Consider the following 21222-nt stretch of genomic DNA (forward strand, 5'->3'; position numbering starts at 1 on the left):
TATGATGCGTGTCTGGGCTGTACAGTATGTAATGGCTATGATGTGTGTATGGGCTGTACATTATGTAATGACTATGATGTGTGTATGGGCTGTACAATATGTACTGACTATGATGTGTGTATGGGCTGTACATTATTTAATGGCTATGGTGTGTGTCTGGGCTGTACAGTATGTAATGACTATGATGTGTGTATGGGCTGTACATTATGTAATGACTATGATGTGTGTATGGGCTGTACAGTATGTATTGGCTATGATGTGTGTATGGGCTGTACAGTATGTAATGGCTATGATGTGTGTATGGGCTGTACATTATGTAATGGCTATGATGTGTGTATGGGCTGTACATTATGTAATGACTATGATGTGTGTATGGGCTGTACATTATGTAATGGCTATGATGTGTGTATGGGCTGTACATTATGTAATGACTATGATGTGTGTATGGGCTGTACAGTATGTAATGACTATAATGTGTGTATGGGCTGTACAGTATGTAATGGCTATAATGTGTGTATGGGCTGTACAGTATGTAATAGCTATAATGTGTACGTATGTTTATTATATAACTATGCAATGGCTATGTAATTATTATAATAAATATATGTTGTTTGATGCGAGGCTGCATACTATCCGAACATGGTCTTTGCATCAGCAGTTTTTATCAGTTTCCAACATTGATTTAACCGACATTTTGGAAACGCCTTCATGATATTGTGTTTTGCCATCTTGGTGTATCAAACCACCGAAAATTATATTCGATCGTGTGCATCTGAAGAAAGATCGCACAGATGCAGTTACTTATAAACAACATTTTATGGAGATCCAAGACAGGTACTGTGATTAGATTCCTGTTTACACAGACGGATCACGGGATGGGAATTCTGTGGCTTCTGTTATACTTTTTCCATCAGACACAATAATTTCCATGCGGTTGCCCGATTCAGCATCATTGGTTACTGTGTGAATTTGGGCAATCATTAAAGCCCTAGAATAGATTAAGGATTCATATGCATCCAAATATATTATTATTTACAGACTCACTTTCGTGTCTCCAAGCTTTACAGTACATGGAATTGGAGTATCCCTTAGCTGGTGATACGAAAGTGTGTCTTTTTATCCATTGCCAATAAAGATGTTCTATTATGCGGGATACACAGCCATGACAGCATTAGGGACAATGAAAAGGCAGATTTTACTGCCAAGTCTGCTTTGAATTTGCCCCATGTCGGTGTTGGTGTCCCCCATAGTGATTTTAAATATCATATTAACCAATATATCTTTTCGACTTGGCAAGATGATTGGGTCGGTGCGGTTACGTTTAGCACGTCCTGGGACAGTTGCAGTCCTACATGTGGTGCAGAAAGGATGAAGTAGTTCCCGCATCGGCCATACATATTTGACGCATTCATTTATTTTAAAGAGGACCCTTCTCCTCAGTGTGAACACTTCAGTGTACACCGACTGTGCGCCACATTTTGGTGGAGTGTAATCATCTGAAGCCGACACGTAACGATATATTTGGCAACAGAAATGTTTTGAAATGTTTTAAATTCCACCCAGAATTAATTTTAAATGTTTTAAAACACTTTAATTTCTATACAAAGTTTAGAAATATGCTCACCTTGACATCTGTATTGTATTGTACTTTTCTCCACAGTTCTTTACACTGTGGTTTTACATGGTTATATAAATTTATATTCTTAGTGTAAAAACTATTTCCATGTACTTACCTTTTCTGACATCCAATAACCGATGTGTATTTTTGTGTCATTAAAGATTTATTATTTCATTCGTTTATAATCAATATGACTATGTAACGATTATGTAACGATTATGTAATGACTATGTAACGACTATGTAATCATTACATAATAAAACATTATAATAATGCCTATGTAATGACTATGTAATGACTATTTAATACCTATGATTATGAGACGACTATTCAATGGCTATGTAACGACTATGTAATGACTATGTAACGACTTTGTAATGACTATGTAACGACTTTGTAATGACTATGTAACGACTATGTAAGAACTATGTAATGCCTATGTAATGACTATGTAACGACTGTGTAATAACTATGACTGTGTAACGCCTATTTAATGACTATTTAATGGGTATGTATTAACTATGTAATGACTATGTAATGACTATGTAACGACTATATAATAACAATTTAATGTCTTAAATATGATACGAAATGGAAGCTCGTTTAATGACTATGTAATGACTATGTAATGACATGGTACTCTACAGACGGAACTAGAGCACTACGACTGGTATATCAAAGGTCGTGGCATATGCTATCCTGTCCGTGGGATAATGCATATAAAAGATCCCTTGCTATTACTAGAAAAAAGTAATGGATTTCCGCTCAAAGATTATATGTCCAAATTATGACATGCAATAGCCCATGATTAATATATCAATGTCCTCTAGTGGTGTTGTTAAACAAAACCAAGTTTATCTTTAACTCTACAGACTGTGTGGCTTGTCGTGTTTGTCAGCACCATCCTGCTGGACGTGGACCTCGGCCTGCTGGTGGGAATCATCTACAACCTCGTGCCAATCCTGCTCCGCACGCAGAGGTCAGTGTCGTCCTACACCTCACTTAGCACGTGTTCAGCCAGTCTAGATCTGGTCGTCCTACACCTCACTTAACACGAGTCCAGCCTTTCTAGGTCTGGTCGTCCTACACCTCACTTAACACGCGTCCAGCCAGTCTAGGTCTGATCGTCCTACACCTCACTCAACACGCGTCCAGCCAATCTAGGTCTGGTCGTCCTACACCTCACTCAACACGCGTCCAGCCAGTCTAGGTCTGATCGTCCTACACCTCACTCAACCCGCGTCCAGCCAGTCTAGGTCTGGTCGTCCTACACCTCACTCTACACGCGTCCAGCCAGTCTAGGTCTGATCGTCCTACACCTCACTCTACACGCGTCCAGCCAGTCTAGGTCTGGTCGTCCTACACCTCACTCTACACGCGTCCAGCCAGTCTAGGTCTGATCGTCCTACACCTCACTCTACACGCGTCCAGCCAGTCTAGGTCTGGTCGTCCTACACCTCACTCTACACGCGTTCAGCCAGTCTAGGTCAGTTCCGTCCTACACCTCACTCTACACGCGTTCAGCCAGTCTAGGTCTGGTCGTCCTACACCTCACTCTACACGCGTCCAGCCAGTCTAGGTCTGATCGTCCTACACCTCACTCAACCCGCGTCCAGCCAGTCTAGGTCTGATCGTCCTACACCTCACTCTACACGCGTCCAGCCAGTCTAGGTCTGGTCGTCCTACACCTCACTCTACACGCGTTCAGCCAGTCTAGGTCAGTTCCGTCCTACACCTCACTCTACACGCGTTCAGCCAGTCTAGGTCTGGTCGTCCTACACCTCACTCTACACGCGTCCAGCCAGTCTAGGTCTGATCGTCCTACACCTCACTCTACACGCGTCCAGCCAGTCTAGGTCTGGTCGTCCTACACCTCACTCTACACGCGTTCAGCCAGTCTAGGTCTGATCGTCCTACACCTCACTCTACACGCGTCCAGCCAGTCTAGGTCTGGTCGTCCTACACCTCACTCTACACGCGTTCAGCCAGTCTAGGTCAGTTCCGTCCTACACCTCACTCTACACGCGTTCAGCCAGTCTAGGTCAGTTCCGTCCTACACCTCATTTAACACGCGTTCAGCCAGTCTAGGTCAGTGTCGTCCTACACCTCACTTAACACACGTTCAGCCAGTCTAGGTCAGTGTGGTCCTACACCTCACTTAACACGCGTTCAGCCAGTGTAGGACAGTGTCGTCCTACACTTCACTTAACACGCGTTCAGCCAATCTAGGTCTGGTCGTCCTACACCTCACTTAACACGCGTCCAGCCAGTCTAGGTCAGTGTCATCCTACACCTAATATAACACGCGTTCAGCCAGTCTATGTCTGGTCGTCCTACACCTCACTCAACACGAGTCCAGCCAGTCTAGGTCTGGTCGTCCTACACCTCACTCAACACGCGTCCAGCCAGTCTAGGTCTGGTCGTCCTACACCTCACTCAACACGCGTCAAGCCAGTCTAGGTCTGGTCGTCCTACACCTCACTCAACACGCGTCCAGCCAGTCTAGGTCTGGTCGCCTACACCTCACTCAACACGCGTTCAGCCAGTCTAGGTCAGTGCCGTCCTACACCTCACTTAACACGCGTTCAGCCAGTCTAGGTCAGTGTCGTCCTACACCTCACTTAACACGTGTTCAGCCAGTCTAGGTCAGTGTCGTCCTACACCTCACTTAACACGTGTTCAGTCAGTCTAGGTCAGTGTCGTCTACACCTCAGTTAACACGCATCCAGCCAGTCTAGATCAGTGTCGTCCTACACCTCACTTCACACGCGTTCAGCCAGTCTAGGTCAATGTCGTCCTACACCTCACTTAACACGTGTTCAGCCAGTCTAGGTCAGTGTCGTCCTACACCTCACTTAACACGCATTCAGCTAGTCTAGGTCTGGTCGTCCTACACCTCACTTAACATGCGTTCAGCCAGTCTAGGGTTGGTCGTCCTACACCTCAACACAAGTTCAGCCAGTCTAGGTCAGTGTCGTCCTACACCTCACTAAGCACGCGTCCAGCCAGTCTAGGTCAGTGTTGTCCTACACCTCACTTATCATGCGTTCAGCCAGTCTAGGGTTGGTCGTCCTACACCTCTACACGCGTTCAGCCAGTCTAGGTCTGGTCGTCCTCTACCTCAGTTAACACGCATCCAGCCAGTCTAGATCACTGTCGTCCTACACCTCACTTCACACGCGTTCAGCCAGTCTAGGTCAATGTCGTCCTACACCTCACTTAACACGTGTTCAGCCAGTCTAGGTCAGTGTCGTCCTACACCTCACTTAACACGCATTCAGCTAGTCTAGGTCTGGTCGTCCTACACCTCACTTAACATGCGTTCAGCCAGTCTAGGGTTGGTCGTCCTACACCTCAACACGCGTTCAGCCAGTCTAGGTCAGTGTCGTCCTACACCTCACTAAGCACGCGTCCAGCCAGTCTAGGTCAGTGTTGTCCTACACCTCACTTATCATGCGTTCAGCCAGTCTAGGGTTGGTCGTCCTACACCTCTACACGCGTTCAGCCAGTCTAGGTCTGGTCGTCCTCTACCTCACTTAACACGCGTCCAGCCAGTCTAGGTCAGTGTCGTCCTACACCTCACTTAGCACGCGTCCAGCCAGTCTAGGTCAGGTCGTCCTACACCTCACTTAACACGCGTCCAGCCAGTCTAGGTCAGGTCGTCCTACACCTCACTTAACATGCGTTCAGCCAGTCTAGGTCAGGTCGTCCTACACCTCACTTAACACGCATTCAGCTAGTCTAGGTCTGGTCGTCCTACACCTCACTTAACATGCGTTCAGCCAGTCTAGGTTGGTCGTCCTACACCTCAACACGTGTACAGCCAGTCTAGGTCAGGTCGTCCTACACCAAATTTAACACGCGTTCAGCCAGTCTAGGTCAGTGTTGTCCTACACCTCACTTAACACGCATCAATGAATCCAAGTCAGTGTCGTCCTACTCCTCACGTAACACGCGTCCAGCCAGTCTAGGTCAGGTCGTCCTACACCTAATTTAAACGCGTTCAGCCAGTCTAGGTCAATGTCCTCCTACACCTCACTTAACACGCATTTAGCCAGTCTAGGTCAGTGTCGTCCTACACCTCACTTATCACGCGTCCAGCCAGTCTATGTCAGTGTCGTCCTACACCTAATTTAACACGCGTTCAGCCAGTCTAGATCAGGTCGTCCTACACCTCACTTAACACGCGTCCAGCCAGTCTAGGTCTGATCGTCCTACACCTCACTCAACCCGCGTCCAGCCAGTCTAGGTCTGATCGTCCTACACCTCACTCAACACGCGTCCAGCCAGTCTAGGTCTGGTCGTCCTACACCTCACTCTACACGCGTCCAGCCAGTCTAGGTCTGATCGTCCTACACCTCACTCAACACGCGTCCAGCCAGTCTAGGTCTGGTCGTCCTACACCTCACTCTACACGCGTCCAGCCAGTCTAGGTCTGGTCGTCCTACACCTCACTCTACACGCGTTCAGCCAGTCTAGGTCAGTTCCGTCCTACACCTCACTCTACACGCGTTCAGCCAGTCTAGGTCAGTTCCGTCCTACACCTCATTTAACACGCGTTCAGCCAGTCTAGGTCAGTGTCGTCCTACACCTCACTTAACACACGTTCAGCCAGTCTAGGTCAGTGTGGTCCTACACCTCACTTAACACGCGTTCAGCCAGTGTAGGACAGTGTCGTCCTACACTTCACTTAACACGCGTTCAGCCAGTCTAGGTCTGGTCGTCCTACACCTCACTTAACACGCGTCCAGCCAGTCTAGGTCAGTGTCATCCTACACCTAATATAACACGCGTCCAGCCAGTCTATGTCTGGTCGTCCTACACCTCACTCAACACGAGTCCAGCCAGTCTAGGTCTGGTCGTCCTACACCTCACTCAACACGCGTCAAGCCAGTCTAGGTCTGGTCGTCCTACACCTCACTCAACACGCGTCCAGCCAGTCTAGGTCTGGTCGCCTACACCTCACTCAACACGCGTTCAGCCAGTCTAGGTCAGTGCCGTCCTACACCTCACTTAACACGTGTTCAGCCAGTCTAGGTCAGTGTCGTCCTACACCTCACTTAACACGTGTTCAGTCAGTCTAGGTCAGTGTCGTCTACACCTCAGTTAACACGCATCCAGCCAGTCTAGATCAGTGTCGTCCTACACCTCACTTCACACGCGTTCAGCCAGTCTAGGTCAATGTCGTCCTACACCTCACTTAACACGTGTTCAGCCAGTCTAGGTCAGTGTCGTCCTACACCTCACTTAACACGCATTCAGCTAGTCTAGGTCTGGTCGTCCTACACCTCACTTAACATGCGTTCAGCCAGTCTAGGGTTGGTCGTCCTACACCTCAACACGCGTTCAGCCAGTCTAGGTCAGTGTCGTCCTACACCTCACTAAGCACGCGTCCAGCCAGTCTAGGTCAGTGTTGTCCTACACCTCACTTATCATGCGTTCAGCCAGTCTAGGGTTGGTCGTCCTACACCTCTACACGCGTTCAGCCAGTCTAGGTCTGGTCGTCCTCTACCTCACTTAACACGCGTCCAGCCAGTCTAGGTCAGTGTCGTCCTACACCTCACTTAGCACGCGTCCAGCCAGTCTAGGTCAGGTCGTCCTACACCTCACTTAGCACGCGTCCAGCCAGTCTAGGTCAGGTCGTCCTACACCTCACTTAACACGCATTCAGCTAGTCTAGGTCTGGTCGTCCTACACCTCACTTAACATGCGTTCAGCCAGTCTAGGTTGGTCTTCCTACACCTCAACACGTGTACAGCCAGTCTAGGTCAGGTCGTCCTACACCAAATTTAACACGCGTTCAGCCAGTCTAGGTCAGTGTTGTCCTACACCTCACTTAACACGCATCAATGAATCCAAGTCAGTGTCGTCCTACTCCTCACGTAACACGCGTCCAGCCAGTCTAGGTCAGGTCGTCCTACACCTAATTTAAACGCGTTCAGCCAGTCTAGGTCAATGTCCTCCTACACCTCACTTAACACGCGTTTAGCCAGTCTAGGTCAGTGTCGTCCTACACCTCACTTATCACGCGTCCAGCCAGTCTATGTCAGTGTCGTCCTACACCTAATTTAACACGCGTTCAGCCAGTCTAGATCAGGTCGTCCTACACCTCACTTAACACGCGTCCAGCCAGTCTAGGTCTGATCGTCCTACACCTCACTCAACCCGCGTCCAGCCAGTCTAGGTCTGATCGTCCTACACCTCACTCAACACGCGTCCAGCCAATCTAGGTCTGGTCGTCCTACACCTCACTCAACACGCGTCCAGCCAGTCTAGGTCTGATCGTCCTACACCTCACTCAACCCGCGTCCAGCTAGTCTAGGTCTGGTCGTCCTACACCTCACTTAACACGCGTTCAGCCAGTCTAGGTCAGTTCCGTCCTACACCTCACTCTACACGCGTTCAGCCAGTCTAGGTCAGTTCCGTCCTACACCTCATTTAACACGCGTTCAGCCAGTCTAGGTCAGTGTCGTCCTACACCTCACTTAACACACGTTCAGCCAGTCTAGGTCAGTGTGGTCCTACACCTCACTTAACACGCGTTCAGCCAGTGTAGGACAGTGTCGTCCTACACTTCACTTAACACGCGTTCAGCCAGTCTAGGTCTGGTCGTCCTACACCTCACTTAACACGCGTCCAGCCAGTCTAGGTCAGTGTCATCCTACACCTAATATAACACGCGTTCAGCCAGTCTATGTCTGGTCGTCCTACACCTCACTCAACACGAGTCCAGCCAGTCTAGGTCTGGTCGTCCTACACCTCACTCAACACGCGTCAAGCCAGTCTAGGTCTGGTCGTCCTACACCTCACTCAACACGCGTCCAGCCAGTCTAGGTCTGGTCGCCTACACCTCACTCAACACGCGTTCAGCCAGTCTAGGTCAGTGCCGTCCTACACCTCACTTAACACGTGTTCAGCCAGTCTAGGTCAGTGTCGTCCTACACCTCACTTAACACGTGTTCAGTCAGTCTAGGTCAGTGTCGTCTACACCTCAGTTAACACGCATCCAGCCAGTCTAGATCAGTGTCGTCCTACACCTCACTTCACACGCGTTCAGCCAGTCTAGGTCAATGTCGTCCTACACCTCACTTAACACGTGTTCAGCCAGTCTAGGTCAGTGTCGTCCTACACCTCACTTAACACGCATTCAGCTAGTCTAGGTCTGGTCGTCCTACACCTCACTTAACATGCGTTCAGCCAGTCTAGGGTTGGTCGTCCTACACCTCAACACGCGTTCAGCCAGTCTAGGTCAGTGTCGTCCTACACCTCACTAAGCACGCGTCCAGCCAGTCTAGGTCAGTGTTGTCCTACACCTCACTTATCATGCGTTCAGCCAGTCTAGGGTTGGTCGTCCTACACCTCTACACGCGTTCAGCCAGTCTAGGTCTGGTCGTCCTCTACCTCACTTAACACGCGTCCAGCCAGTCTAGGTCAGTGTCGTCCTACACCTCACTTAGCACGCGTCCAGCCAGTCTAGGTCAGGTCGTCCTACACCTCACTTAACACGCGTCCAGCCAGTCTAGGTCAGTGTCGTCCTACACCTCACTTAACATGCGTTCAGCCAGTCTAGGTCAGGTCGTCCTACACCTCACTTAAGACGCATTAAGCTAGTCTAGGTCTGGTCGTCCTACACCTCACTTAACATGCGTTCAGCCAGTCTAGGTTGGTCGTCCTACACCTCAACACGTGTACAGCCAGTCTAGGTCAGGTCGTCCTACACCAAATTTAACACGCGTTCAGCCAGTCTAGGTCAGTGTTGTCCTACACCTCACTTAACAAGCATTCAATGAATCCAAGTCAGTGTCGTCCTACTCCTCACGTAACACGCGTCCAGCCAGTCTAGGTCAGGTCGTCCTACACCTAATTTAAACGCGTTCAGCCAGTCTAGGTCAATGTCCTCCTACACCTCACTTAACACGCGTTTAGCCAGTCTAGGTCAGTGTCGTCCTACACCTCACTTATCACGCGTCCAGCCAGTCTATGTCAGTGTCGTCCTACACCTAATTTAACACGCGTTCAGCCAGTCTAGATCAGGTCGTCCTACACCAAATTTAACACGCGTTCAGCCAGTCTAGGTCAGTGTCGTCCTACACCTAATTTAACACGCGTTCAGCCAGTCTAGGTCAGGTCGTCCTACACCTCACTTAACACGTGTCCAGCCAGTCTAGGTCAGGTCGTCCTACACCAAATTTAACACGCGTCCAGCCAGTCTAGGTCAGGTCGTCCTACACCTAATTTAACACGCGTTCAGCCAGTCTAGATCAGGTCGTCCTACACCAAATTTAACACGCGTTCAGCCAGTCTAGGTCAGTGTCGTCCTACACCTAATTTAACACGCGTTCAGCCAGTCTAGGTCAGGTCGTCCTACACCTCACTTAACACGCGTCCAGCCAGTCTAGATCAGGTCGTCCTACACCTAATTTAACCCGCGTTCAGGCAGTCTAGGTCTGGTCGTCCTACACCTCACTTAACACGCGTCCAGCCAGTCTAGGTTAGTGTCGTCCTACACCTCAGTTAACACGTTCAGCTAGTCTAGGTCAGGTCGTCCTACACCTCACTTAACACGCGTCCAGCCAGTCTAGGTCAGGTCGTCCTACACCTAATTTAACACGCGTGCAGGCAGTCTAGGTTAGTGTCGTCCTACACCTCAGTTAACACGTTCAGCTAGTCTAGGTCAGGTCGTCCTACACCGCACTTAACACGCGTCCAGCCAGTCTAGGTTAGTGTCGTCCTACACCTCAGTTAACACGTTCAGCTAGTCTAGGTCAGGTCGTCCTACACCTCACTTAACACGCGTCCAGCCAGTCTAGGTTAGTGTCGTCCTACACCTCAGTTAACACGATCAGCTAGTCTAGGTCAGGTCGTCCTACACCGCACTTAACACGCGTCCAGCCAGTCTAGGTTAGTGTCGTCCTACACCTCAGTTAACACGTTCAGCTAGTCTAGGTCAGGTCGTCCTACACCTCACTTAACACGCGTCCAGCCAGTCTAGGTTAGTGTCGTCCTACACCTCAGTTAACACGTTCAGCTAGTCTAGGTCAGGTCGTCCTACACCGCACTTAACACGCGTCCAGCCAGTCTAGGTTAGTGTCGTCCTACACCTCAGTTAACACGTTCAGCTAGTCTAGGTCAGGTCGTCCTACACCTCACTTAACACGCGTCCAGCCAGTCTAGGTTAGTGTCGTCCTACACCTCAGTTAACACGTTCAGCTAGTCTAGGTCAGGTCGTCCTACACCTCACTTAACACGCGTTCAGCCAGTCTAGGTCAGGTCGTCCTACACCTAATTTAACACGCGTCCAGCCGGTCTAGATCAGTGTCATCCTACACCTCACTTAACACGTTCAGCTAGTCTAGGTCAGGTCGTCCTACACCTCACTTAACACGCGTCCAGCCAGTCTAGGTCAGGTCGTCCTACACCTAATTTAACACGCGTGCAGGCAGTCTAGGTCTGGTCGTCCTACACCTCACTTAACACGCGTCCAGCCAGTCTAGGTTAGTGTCGTCCTACACCTCAGTTAACACGCGTTCAGCCAGTCTAGGTCTGGTCGTCCTACACCTCAGTTAACACGCGTTCAGCCAGTCTAGGTCTGGTCGTCCTACACCTCACTTAACACACGTTCAGTCAGTCTAGGTCTGGTCGTCCTACACCTCACTTAACACGCGTTCAGTCAGTCTAGGTCAGTGTCGTCCTACACTCACTTAACACACGTTCAGTCAGTCTAGGCAGTGTCGTCCTACACCTCACTTAACACGCGTTCAGCCAGTCTAGGTCAGGTCGGCCTACACCTCACTTAACACGCGTTCAGCCAGTCTAGGTCTGGTCATATGTTTAGATGATCCATAATAACATGTTGTGGTATATACCAGACCTAATTATATGGTGAGGTTTAGACCAAGTCTAATTAGAGGTTGTGGTTAATAGCAGGTCTAATGAGAGGTTGTGGTTTAGACAAGGTCTGGTTGACATGTTGTGGTTTAGACTAGGTCTGGTTTAGAGGTTGTGGTGTAGACCAGGTATAATGTGAAGCTGTGGCTTATACCACGTCTAATGAGAGGTTGTCTCTTAGACCAGGCCTGGCTGAAAGGTTGTGGCTTAGACCAGGTCTGGTGTGGGAAGTTGTGGTTTAGACCAGGTCTGGTGTGGGAGGTTGTGGTTTAGACCAGGTCTGATTGAAAGGTTGTGGTTTAGATCAGGTCTGGTGTGGGAGGTTGTGGTTTAGACCAGGTCTGGTTGAAAGGTTGTGATTTAGACCAGGTCTGGTGTGGGAGGTTGTGGTTTAGACCAGGTCTGGTGTGGGAGGTTGTGGTTTAGACCAGGTATGTTTGAGAGGTTGTTTTTTAGACCAGGTCTTGTGTGGGAAGTTGTGGTTTAGACCAGATCTGTTTGAAAGGTTATGGTTTAGACATGTGGGAGGTTGTGGTTTTGACATGTTCTGGTGTGGGAGGTTGTGGTTTAGACCAGGTCTGGTGTGGGAGATTGTGATTTAGGCCAGGTCTGGTATTTTACAGTTTATCACCAATGAGAATCTTCATTGCAGACCACACTGCTTGTTGTTGGGTCACGTGGCCGGAACTGACGTGTATGTGGACAAGAAAACCCACCATGAGGTAATTGTTAAACTACGTCTTAAATCTAAACCTTCTACAGTGCAAGAAATATTATCTCGTTGTAGATATGTAGTTGATATTGAATAGCTGTAAAGAGATCTTATCCGGGGATCCAAATTAAGTGTTGGTCACCTACAGCAATGTTGAACCCATCTACGGCATTTGTAAATCAGTCACCTTTGCAACAAAAGCAGTAGAGAAGTATTTCCATCATTCTACCCTCACGATTATTTGTAATCCGTGTAAAAATGCATAGTGATCCGTTTGCAACCTATATAGCTCTATGGCAGTAATGCTACTATTAAAAAAAAATGTTATTCAGATTCGGACAATTTAGTTAATTCAGTCTGCCCCCCCCCCCCCCTCCCCCCCCCCCCCCCCCCCCCCCCCCCTTACAAAAATGGGAGCCCGTACGCCTATGGTAATTGGTTCTAATTCTTGTTATTGAATTCATCATTTTGAAAAGAGCATAGTTTAAATTAATCTATATAAAGCTCAACCAATTTAATAGCTATTTCTGGGTACAGATTTGTTGATGAATGTAAGACAAATTTCTTTTCCAGGCCCGGGATATTCCAGGAATTAAGATTTTCCGATTTGAAGCACCTCTGTATTTTGCAAACATGGAATACTTCCGCCAGATGCTCATCAAGGAAACTGGTCTGGACCCCAATGAACTGCATCACCAACATCGGCATGAACGTCAAGCTAGTGCAACCGCGCGACACCACGAGGTTATTGGGGGAGTGGGCTGGGTGTGGAGTGTATTGGGGGAATGGCTGGCTGGTGGGAATGTATTTGGGGGAATAGGTTGGGTGGTGAGCCTCTATTTGGGGGATGGGTTTGGGTAATGGGTCTGCATTTCGAGGATGGGTTTCGTGGGTGGTCTGTATCCGGGGCATGGGTTAGAGGGAGGTCTGTCTTTGGGAAATGGGTTGGTGGGTGGTTTGGTGGGACATCTGTATTTGGGAAATGGGTTAGTGGGTGGTCTGTCTTGGGGGGATGGATTGGTGAGTGGTCTGTCTTTGGGGGATGGGTTGGTGGATCATCTGTATTTGGGGGATGGGTTAGTGGGAGGTCTGTCTTTGGGGGATGGGTTGGTGGGTGGTCTGTATTTGGGGGATGGGTTGGTGGAAGGTCTAGGTGGGTCGTCTGTATTTGGGGGATGGGTTGATGGAAGGTCTGTATTTGGGGGATGGGTTGGTGGGTCGTCTGTATTTGGGGGATGGATTGGTGGAAGGTCTGTCTTTGGGGGATGGGTTGGTGGGTCATATGTATTTGGGGGATGGGTTGGTGGAAGTCTACATTTCAGAGATGGGTTTGGTGGGTGGTATGTATTTTGAGGATGGGTTAGTGGGAGGTCTGTACCTGGGGGATGCGTTGGTGGTGGTCTGGATTTTGTTGATCGGCTGGCTGGTGGGTGTGTATTTGGCGGATGGGTGGATGGTGGGTGGTATGTATTTGGGAGATGAGTTGGTGGATGGTCAATATCTGTAGGATGGGTTGGTGGGTAGTTTGTATTTTGGGGATGGGTTGGATGGTGGTTGTGTATTTGGGGGATGAGTGAATGGTGGGTATATGTTTTGGAGATGGGTTGGGTGATGGGTCTGTATCTATCTATCTATCTATCTCTATCTCTATCTCTAAATCTAAAAATCTATATCTATATCTATCTATCTATATATATATATATATATATATATATATATATATATATATATATATATATATATATATATATATATAATGTAAATATGCATGTATTGCAAGCTATTTTCTGTTGAGGTGCCAAAAATCCGAAAACAAACCGAAATACGGATACGAATATGTTTATTTGGATCGCCAATCATTTCACAGCGTGATGATAAATATGTGATGATGATTATGATGATGATAATGATGATGAAGCATTAATATATGTGTACACGTAGGCCTAATGCTTATGTAAACAGTTTTTGTTTTTCATCACTTTGTGTTAGCAGAATTAATGTTTACAAAGTCTACCTAAACATGTTAATAAATAAATCATATTAATTACCTAATTAGCTAACTAATTGACTGGTAGAAGAAAGGAAGTAAGCAGACCCATGTGAATACTATTACATAACACTTGGTATTTATGCAAATGAAGAAAGGACAACGTTATGTTTTAACGAGCATTATGTGGAGACTGTCACAGTGTCAGTGCTGGTGCGATTCCTTCAACAGGTCTAATGTTGTAATTGTATTTTCAGGTGTGTCTGGCAGCGACAGACACGTGGTCGGAGCAGCCATGTGACGGTCACGTGCACGACAACCTGGTTGCTAGGAAACAGAAGCTGCAGGTGCTGGCTGATGACCAGACGGAGGAGGTGACATATGCCATCATCCTGGATGGGTCGACGATCCAGTACGTGGACTCCATGACGGTCAGAATCCTGCTGGAGGTGAGAGAAACCAGACACAGCTAGCTAGACACGAGACTAAACACACACAGCTAGCTAGACACGAGACTAAACACACACAGCTAACTAGACACGAGACTAAACACACACAGCTAGCTAGACACGAGACTAAACACACACAGCTAGCTAGACACGAGACTAAACACACACAGCTAGGTACACACGAGACTAAACACACACAGCTACCTAGACACGAGACTAAATACACACAGCTAACTAGAGACGAGACTAAACACACACACACACACACAGCTAGCTAGAGACGAGACTAAACACACACAGCTAGCTAGACACAAGACTAAACACACACAGCTAGCTAGACACGAGACTAAACACACACAGCTAAGTACACACGAGACTAAACACACACAGCTAAATACACACGAGACTAAACACACACAGCTATCTAGACACGAGACTAAACACACACAGCTAGCTAGACACGAGACTAAACACACACAGCTAGCTAGACACGAGACTAAACACACACAGCTAGCTGGACACTAGACTAAACAGACCCTATTTTGATCTTGTAAATACGTTTTCATCTTTTCAGTGAAAATATTGCAAACACTTAGGAAAACCCCAACTATCTTGACAGTTTGGAAACAGAATATACTTTATTCGTGAATACCTGATACCTCTGTTGAACAGTGTTTCATGAATGGGTACTATCACACTGTATTAGGGAGTGGCAGTCCTCGTACAGGTACTTATTAGGAATGACATTGTATTTGGAATGGCTGTCCTCGTGGAGGTACGAATGTGGAATGACATCGTATTGGGAGTGGCAGTCCTCATAGAGGTACGAATTAGGAAGGACATCATAATGTGGAGTGGCAGTCCTCATGGAAGTACGAATTATGAATGACATCGTATTGGGAGTAGCCATTCTCATGGTCTGAATTATACATGACATCATACTGGGGAGTGGCAGTCTTTGTGCACGTACGAATTATGAATGACTTTGTATTGTGAGTGGCAGTCCTCGTGTAGATCCGAATTAGGAATGGCAACGTACTGGGGAGTGGCAGTCCTCATGAAGGTACGAATTAGGAATGATATATGACGTCATTCTATATTCAAACAAATGACCTTGTCAAAATGTCCTTTAGACTGCTTTATGCAGTTAAGGTTTTTGACTGCAGTTAGGGTTTTGTTGTTCTTCAATGGCGGATCTAAGGGGGAAATCATGGCCCACTCCTCACCCCCAACCCCTTTAAATTTTGTGACCTTTATATTTGTATTGTTTTTATTTTTTTACATTGGAGAATCCGATGAATCTCTTTGTGAATGTTTGTAGCCTTCGGCCACATGTCACTGAGGTCCCTCTAAATGGATTTTTCTGAATCTGACACTGTTCTGTGTGTGGCGTATTGTCAAAGCTGATCTATAGATGAAATACATGTAGGGTGTACATCATAAGATGTAAATCTTGTAGACTGGCTGCCCTTCTATAGATGAAATAGGATGTAAATCCTGTAGACTGGCTGCCCTTCTATAGATGAAGTAGGATGTAAATCATGTAATCTGGCTGTCCTCATGTAGATGAAATAGGATGTAAATCCTGTAGACTGGCTGCCCTTCTATAGATGAAATAGGATGTAAATCCTGTAGTCTGGCTGTCCTCATGTAGATGAAATAGGATGTAAATCCTGTAGACTGGCTGTCCTCGTGTAGATGAAATAGGATGTAAGTCCTGGCTGTCTTCGTGTAGATGAAATAGGATGTAAGTCCTGTAGACTGGATGCCCTTCTATAGATGAAATAGGATGTAAGTCCTGTAGACTGGCTGCCCTTCTATAGATGAAATAGGATGTAAATCCTGTAGTCTGGCTGTCCTCATGTAGATGAAATAGGATGTAAATCCTGTAGTCTGGCTGTCCTCATGTAGATCAAATAGGATGTAAATCCTGTAGTCTGGCTGTCCTCGTGTAGATGAAATAGGATGTAAATCCTATAGTCTGGCTGCTCTTCTATAGATGAAATAGGATGTAAATCCTGTAGTCTGGCTATCCTCATGTAGATGAAATAGGATGTAAGTCCTGGCTGTCCTCGTGTAGATGAAATAGGATGTAAGTCCTGTAGACTGGATGCCCTTCTATAGATGAAATAGGATGTAAGTCCTGTAGACTGGCTGCCCTTCTATAGATGAAATAGGATGTAAATCCTGAAGTCTGGCTGTCCTCATGTAGATGAAATAGGATGTAAATCCTGTAGTCTGGCTGTCCTCATGTAGATGAAATAGGATGTAAGTCCTGTAGTCTGGCTGTCCTCGTGTAGATGAAATAGGATGTAAGTCCTGTAGACTGGCTGCCCTTTTATAGATGAAATAGAATGTAAATCCTGTAGTCTGGCTGTCCTCATGTAGATGAAATAGGATGTGTAGAAAACGTTTCTGGATAATGGCAAACAGAAAAGGAACACATAGTCTTAACGTAGAGAATTACATAGAACGGTTCTCGAATATTACTAATGTCTATGTGTATTAAGGCCTTAATTACTTTAGAGAAAATAGTTCTTAGTTACATATCTTATTAATGTCACGACGAAATGAGGCCTTAGATACATTAAAGAAAATAGTTCTTAGTTACATATCTTATTAATGTCATGACGAAATGAGGCCTTAGATACATTAAAGAAAATAGTTCTTAGTTACATATCTTATTAGTGTCATGACGAAATGAGGCCTTAGATACATTGAAGAAAATAGTTCTCGGCTACGTGCCATATTCATTTGAATAACAAAACTGCATTCTGTGATCAGGATCGTATTTCTGCACAAGGCAGGGTCAAAATGATGTTTTAGGCAACGTTGTGATTGTTTCCATGATCCACTATCACGTGCTCGTCCTGCACCGCCTATAAGACGACTGTCACTCCCAAGTCTAGCTTAAAAAAGCTAAAATTAGAAAAGCTAAACTTGCCCGGCATAGAGCTCAGCGGAATATCTTATTCATGTCATGGCAAAATGATACATTAATTGCATTAGACAAAATAGTTCTTAGCTACATATGTTATTAGAGTCGTGGCGAAATGAGTCCCTGTTTGCATTTTTTTAAAGTTACATATCTTAGAGAAAGATTCATAGAATATAATTATGAGTTGCATATTTTAGAAAACAGAATTCGCTGTATATAAACTGAGTCAAATTAAAAACTTCACAATCTAAAATTTAAATAAAGTCAATGAGTGTTGAAAGCAGGTATTTTTTCACGAATAAATATTGTAATGGCAATGTCGACACTCCATTTTAAGCCCATCACAGCCCACGTGACCCGATCTATAGCACGTGCACAGCACCATTGAGGCAAAAGTGGTTTTGCACGTGCCACTGGTCACGTGACTACAATAACACACGTGTTTTCATCGTTACCTGCTCACAGTAGTCTGACACAAAGAAAAAATACATCAAAACGATATTTGTTACGACCTGTTTCGATGCCACGCCTCACACATGTGCAGCGTGAAGGTGCCATCGGCATGTTGCACGCGGGAAGGTCAGTAGCTGACGTTGCAAGGGCGTTGGGTTGCAGTCGACGGGCAATTTATGATCTGTGAACACGAGTACAACAAACGGGCACCACAGTTGATCGCCCCCGACCGGGTAGACCACATACGACGTCACAGGCAGATGACCGTCATATTGTGTTACGTCACCTCCGCAACCGTTTCATGACAGCTACAGCAACCAGTAATGAACTTTTCAGACGTCGGTTGTCCGCGCAAACGATTCGAAATCGGCTGCGAACTACTCACCTCTACGCACGGCACCCATATGTTGCACCCATTTTGACCCAATTCCATCGACCTCAATGTCAACTGTGGGCACTTGCGATGGACTCAGAGGGAATGTAACAGAGTCGTGTTTAGCGATGAATCAAGATTCACACTGATATTTGCCGATGGCAGGCAGAGGTTTTGGAGAAGACGTGGTGAACGTCATGCTCAGTGTTCTGTCAGTGAAGTTGACAGATTCGGAGGAGGAAGTGTAATGGTTTGGTATGCTTTCTGTGGAAATGGACGTTCTCGACTTTTTGTCATCCGTGGCATCCTCAACGCTGCTGCATACCGCGACCAGGTGCTGACCCAGGAACTGGTTCCTTTCATGGCAGCTCATGGTCCAGGCCTGATCTTTCAGCATGACAACGTCAGACCCCACACGGCCATCTTGACAAGGGATTACCTGAGGAACGCGGTCGCCCGACCTGAATCCCATTGAGCACGTCTGAGATGTGCTGGGAAGACGCCTGCGCACTCTCAGGAACCCTCCACAGACTTTGCAGGAACTTGATGCCTCATTAGTGGAACAGTGGTGCTGTATCCCTAATGCAGTTTTACACGCATCAGGCAGTCGATGAGGAGGCGTTGTCTTGCATGTTGTGGGTACACATGGAGGGCATACGCGCTACTGACCCTGTGATTTCATCAGACAACCCTGCTTGTGAATTACCATTTTGACTGTTTGTGGTTTTGACAAATGCTGTGGGCGCATCGAACAGATTTTTGACTCAACATTTATTCCTATTCTTTCTTTGGACGTCAGAGAATTGAAAAAATACCTTATTTAACATGTTCTTCTGTCATATTTGCTAATTAGTCAAGATGAAACGGTTGTGTAACGTCATGGAACATTAGTTCGCAGGAAGACTATGTCCTGTACAATGTTGGGAACATTTCAAATATATACTTGTCCTGTCGTGTTTACATCCCCCATACTCGGTTCCGAGGGCCGTGTACGTACATTATACTACACTAGAATATTGATTTCTTTGTTTCAGATCATCAAGGTGTACAAAACTGTCGATATTGACGTGTATCTCGCAGAGTGCAAGGGTAAGCTCACAGTAGCGTATGTGTCTTCATTAGAATACAGCTTTAATACAGATTTACCTTTAAAGTCGCAGACCCTTATTTTAATGCGTGAAAAATGACACTAAATTTGGTTAATATGTAATGCACCTGGATGAAGTTACGATAGAATAGAACGAGGTATGTGACGTTGAAACGGGGGAAGACCTCTAAAATAGATCAGAGCTCGACACCATAACAGTTACTTCTCAGAGGTACGTGCGTTTTATAAATTATTTTAAAAATACATATCGTGGTATTACAAACGCCAGGATGAACAGAAACATTTCGTGTGTATGGAAATGAATAATATTCATTCATTCTTTATACACTTTGAGCTATAAAGCTCATAAGTTACATCAAGAAAACATATAAATACATAAATACACAAATACACAGGTGAACAATGGTGACACATAATGAAATAATGTGCAATGGAAAGTAAGTAAACAATAAATAAATAAATAATAATTTGTATAAGTAACTAAATAAATAAATAAAATAAATAAATACATAGTGTTGGTTATTAACTATGTAGCTTGATACAGATAATTTCCTAAATTGCGTAACTGCTTACTGTTATTAATAGAGAATGGTTGAATAAATTTGTAAACAGATGGGTTTTTCTAATAGTAGGGTTTAATATATTACCTTCTTGATTCACTATAAAACGGACATACCAGTACAAAATGAAATTTATCTTCAATATCTTTATCACAAATTAAACAATCTATTTGCTCTGTCAGTATTATTGTATCTGCCAGTTTCAATAGCTAGATTGTGTGATGATAGACGGTATCTTGTTATAGCTTACCTAAATCGCTCTGGGATGTAATATTGCAAAGCATAAATAGCAATATAATGTAAGTAATGTGTACATTTTGTGGAATCTGAGATTTGAGCTCTGACTTGTTGGGATTGGTCTATTATTCTCTGTTTAATAAGTGTTAAATGCATTGGGTCTAGCTGTTGGTGGGTCCATAAATCACTAAATCCTAGCATGTTTAGTTCGTGTTTTATTTGATATGCTCAGTTGTTTTTATTTTTATTTTCAACACAATCGTACAAATATATATAAATAACAATTTTTGAGAATGTAATTATCTGTGTTCAGAAGCTTAGACCAGTACTTTATCATGTTAAATACTCTATTAGTGTGTAATGGGAGGCGGCCGAGTTCAGCATATTAGTAGATAGTTTAACCCCAAGTAGTGTTTTTTAACAAAAATTAAGATGTACTCTTTCAACAGTATCTCCTTTATAAGATCCCCACACTTCTGAAGCATAACATACAATACATGTGATATAACAGTCAAACAATGATATCAATGTTTCAATATTTAACTTCAAAGGTTTTGTTTTAGAATATAAATAACAAAATACAAGTACATGTAATGTTTAATTTCAATTATCAATCTAATTTATGTGTATGAACAGTTAACATGATTGTAATCGTGTCTATGCGTATGAACAATTAACACGATTGTAATCTTATATATGTGTATGAACAGTTAACGTCAATGAAATCTTGTTTATGTATATAGACAGGTTGAATGTCATCTTGTATCTGTCTATGCACGGTTAGCATGAATGTAATTTTGTCTATATGTATGAACAGTTAAAGGGGTTGTAATCTTGTCTATGTGTACGAACAGTTAAAGGGGATGAAATCTTGTCTATGTGTATGAACAGTTAAAGGG

At 45.4% G+C, this 21222-nt stretch overlaps 1 protein-coding gene across 1 annotated transcript in view; it reads left to right on the forward strand.

The window, feature by feature from the left end:
* Nucleotides 1-21222, forward strand: part of LOC121367145 (solute carrier family 26 member 6-like) — a 75427-nt gene that overhangs the window by 48287 nt on the left and 5918 nt on the right. The window contains exons 12-16 of the mRNA XM_041491290.1: nucleotides 2491-2597; nucleotides 12159-12228; nucleotides 12792-12962; nucleotides 14463-14654; nucleotides 19453-19507. Of these exons, the coding sequence (XP_041347224.1) occupies nucleotides 2491-2597; nucleotides 12159-12228; nucleotides 12792-12962; nucleotides 14463-14654; nucleotides 19453-19507 (595 nt within the window). The remainder of the gene's footprint in view (nucleotides 1-2490; nucleotides 2598-12158; nucleotides 12229-12791; nucleotides 12963-14462; nucleotides 14655-19452; nucleotides 19508-21222) is intronic.

This window comes from Gigantopelta aegis, chromosome 3 (assembly GCF_016097555.1).
Source record: "Gigantopelta aegis isolate Gae_Host chromosome 3, Gae_host_genome, whole genome shotgun sequence".
NCBI lineage: Eukaryota > Metazoa > Mollusca > Gastropoda > Neomphalida > Peltospiridae > Gigantopelta > Gigantopelta aegis.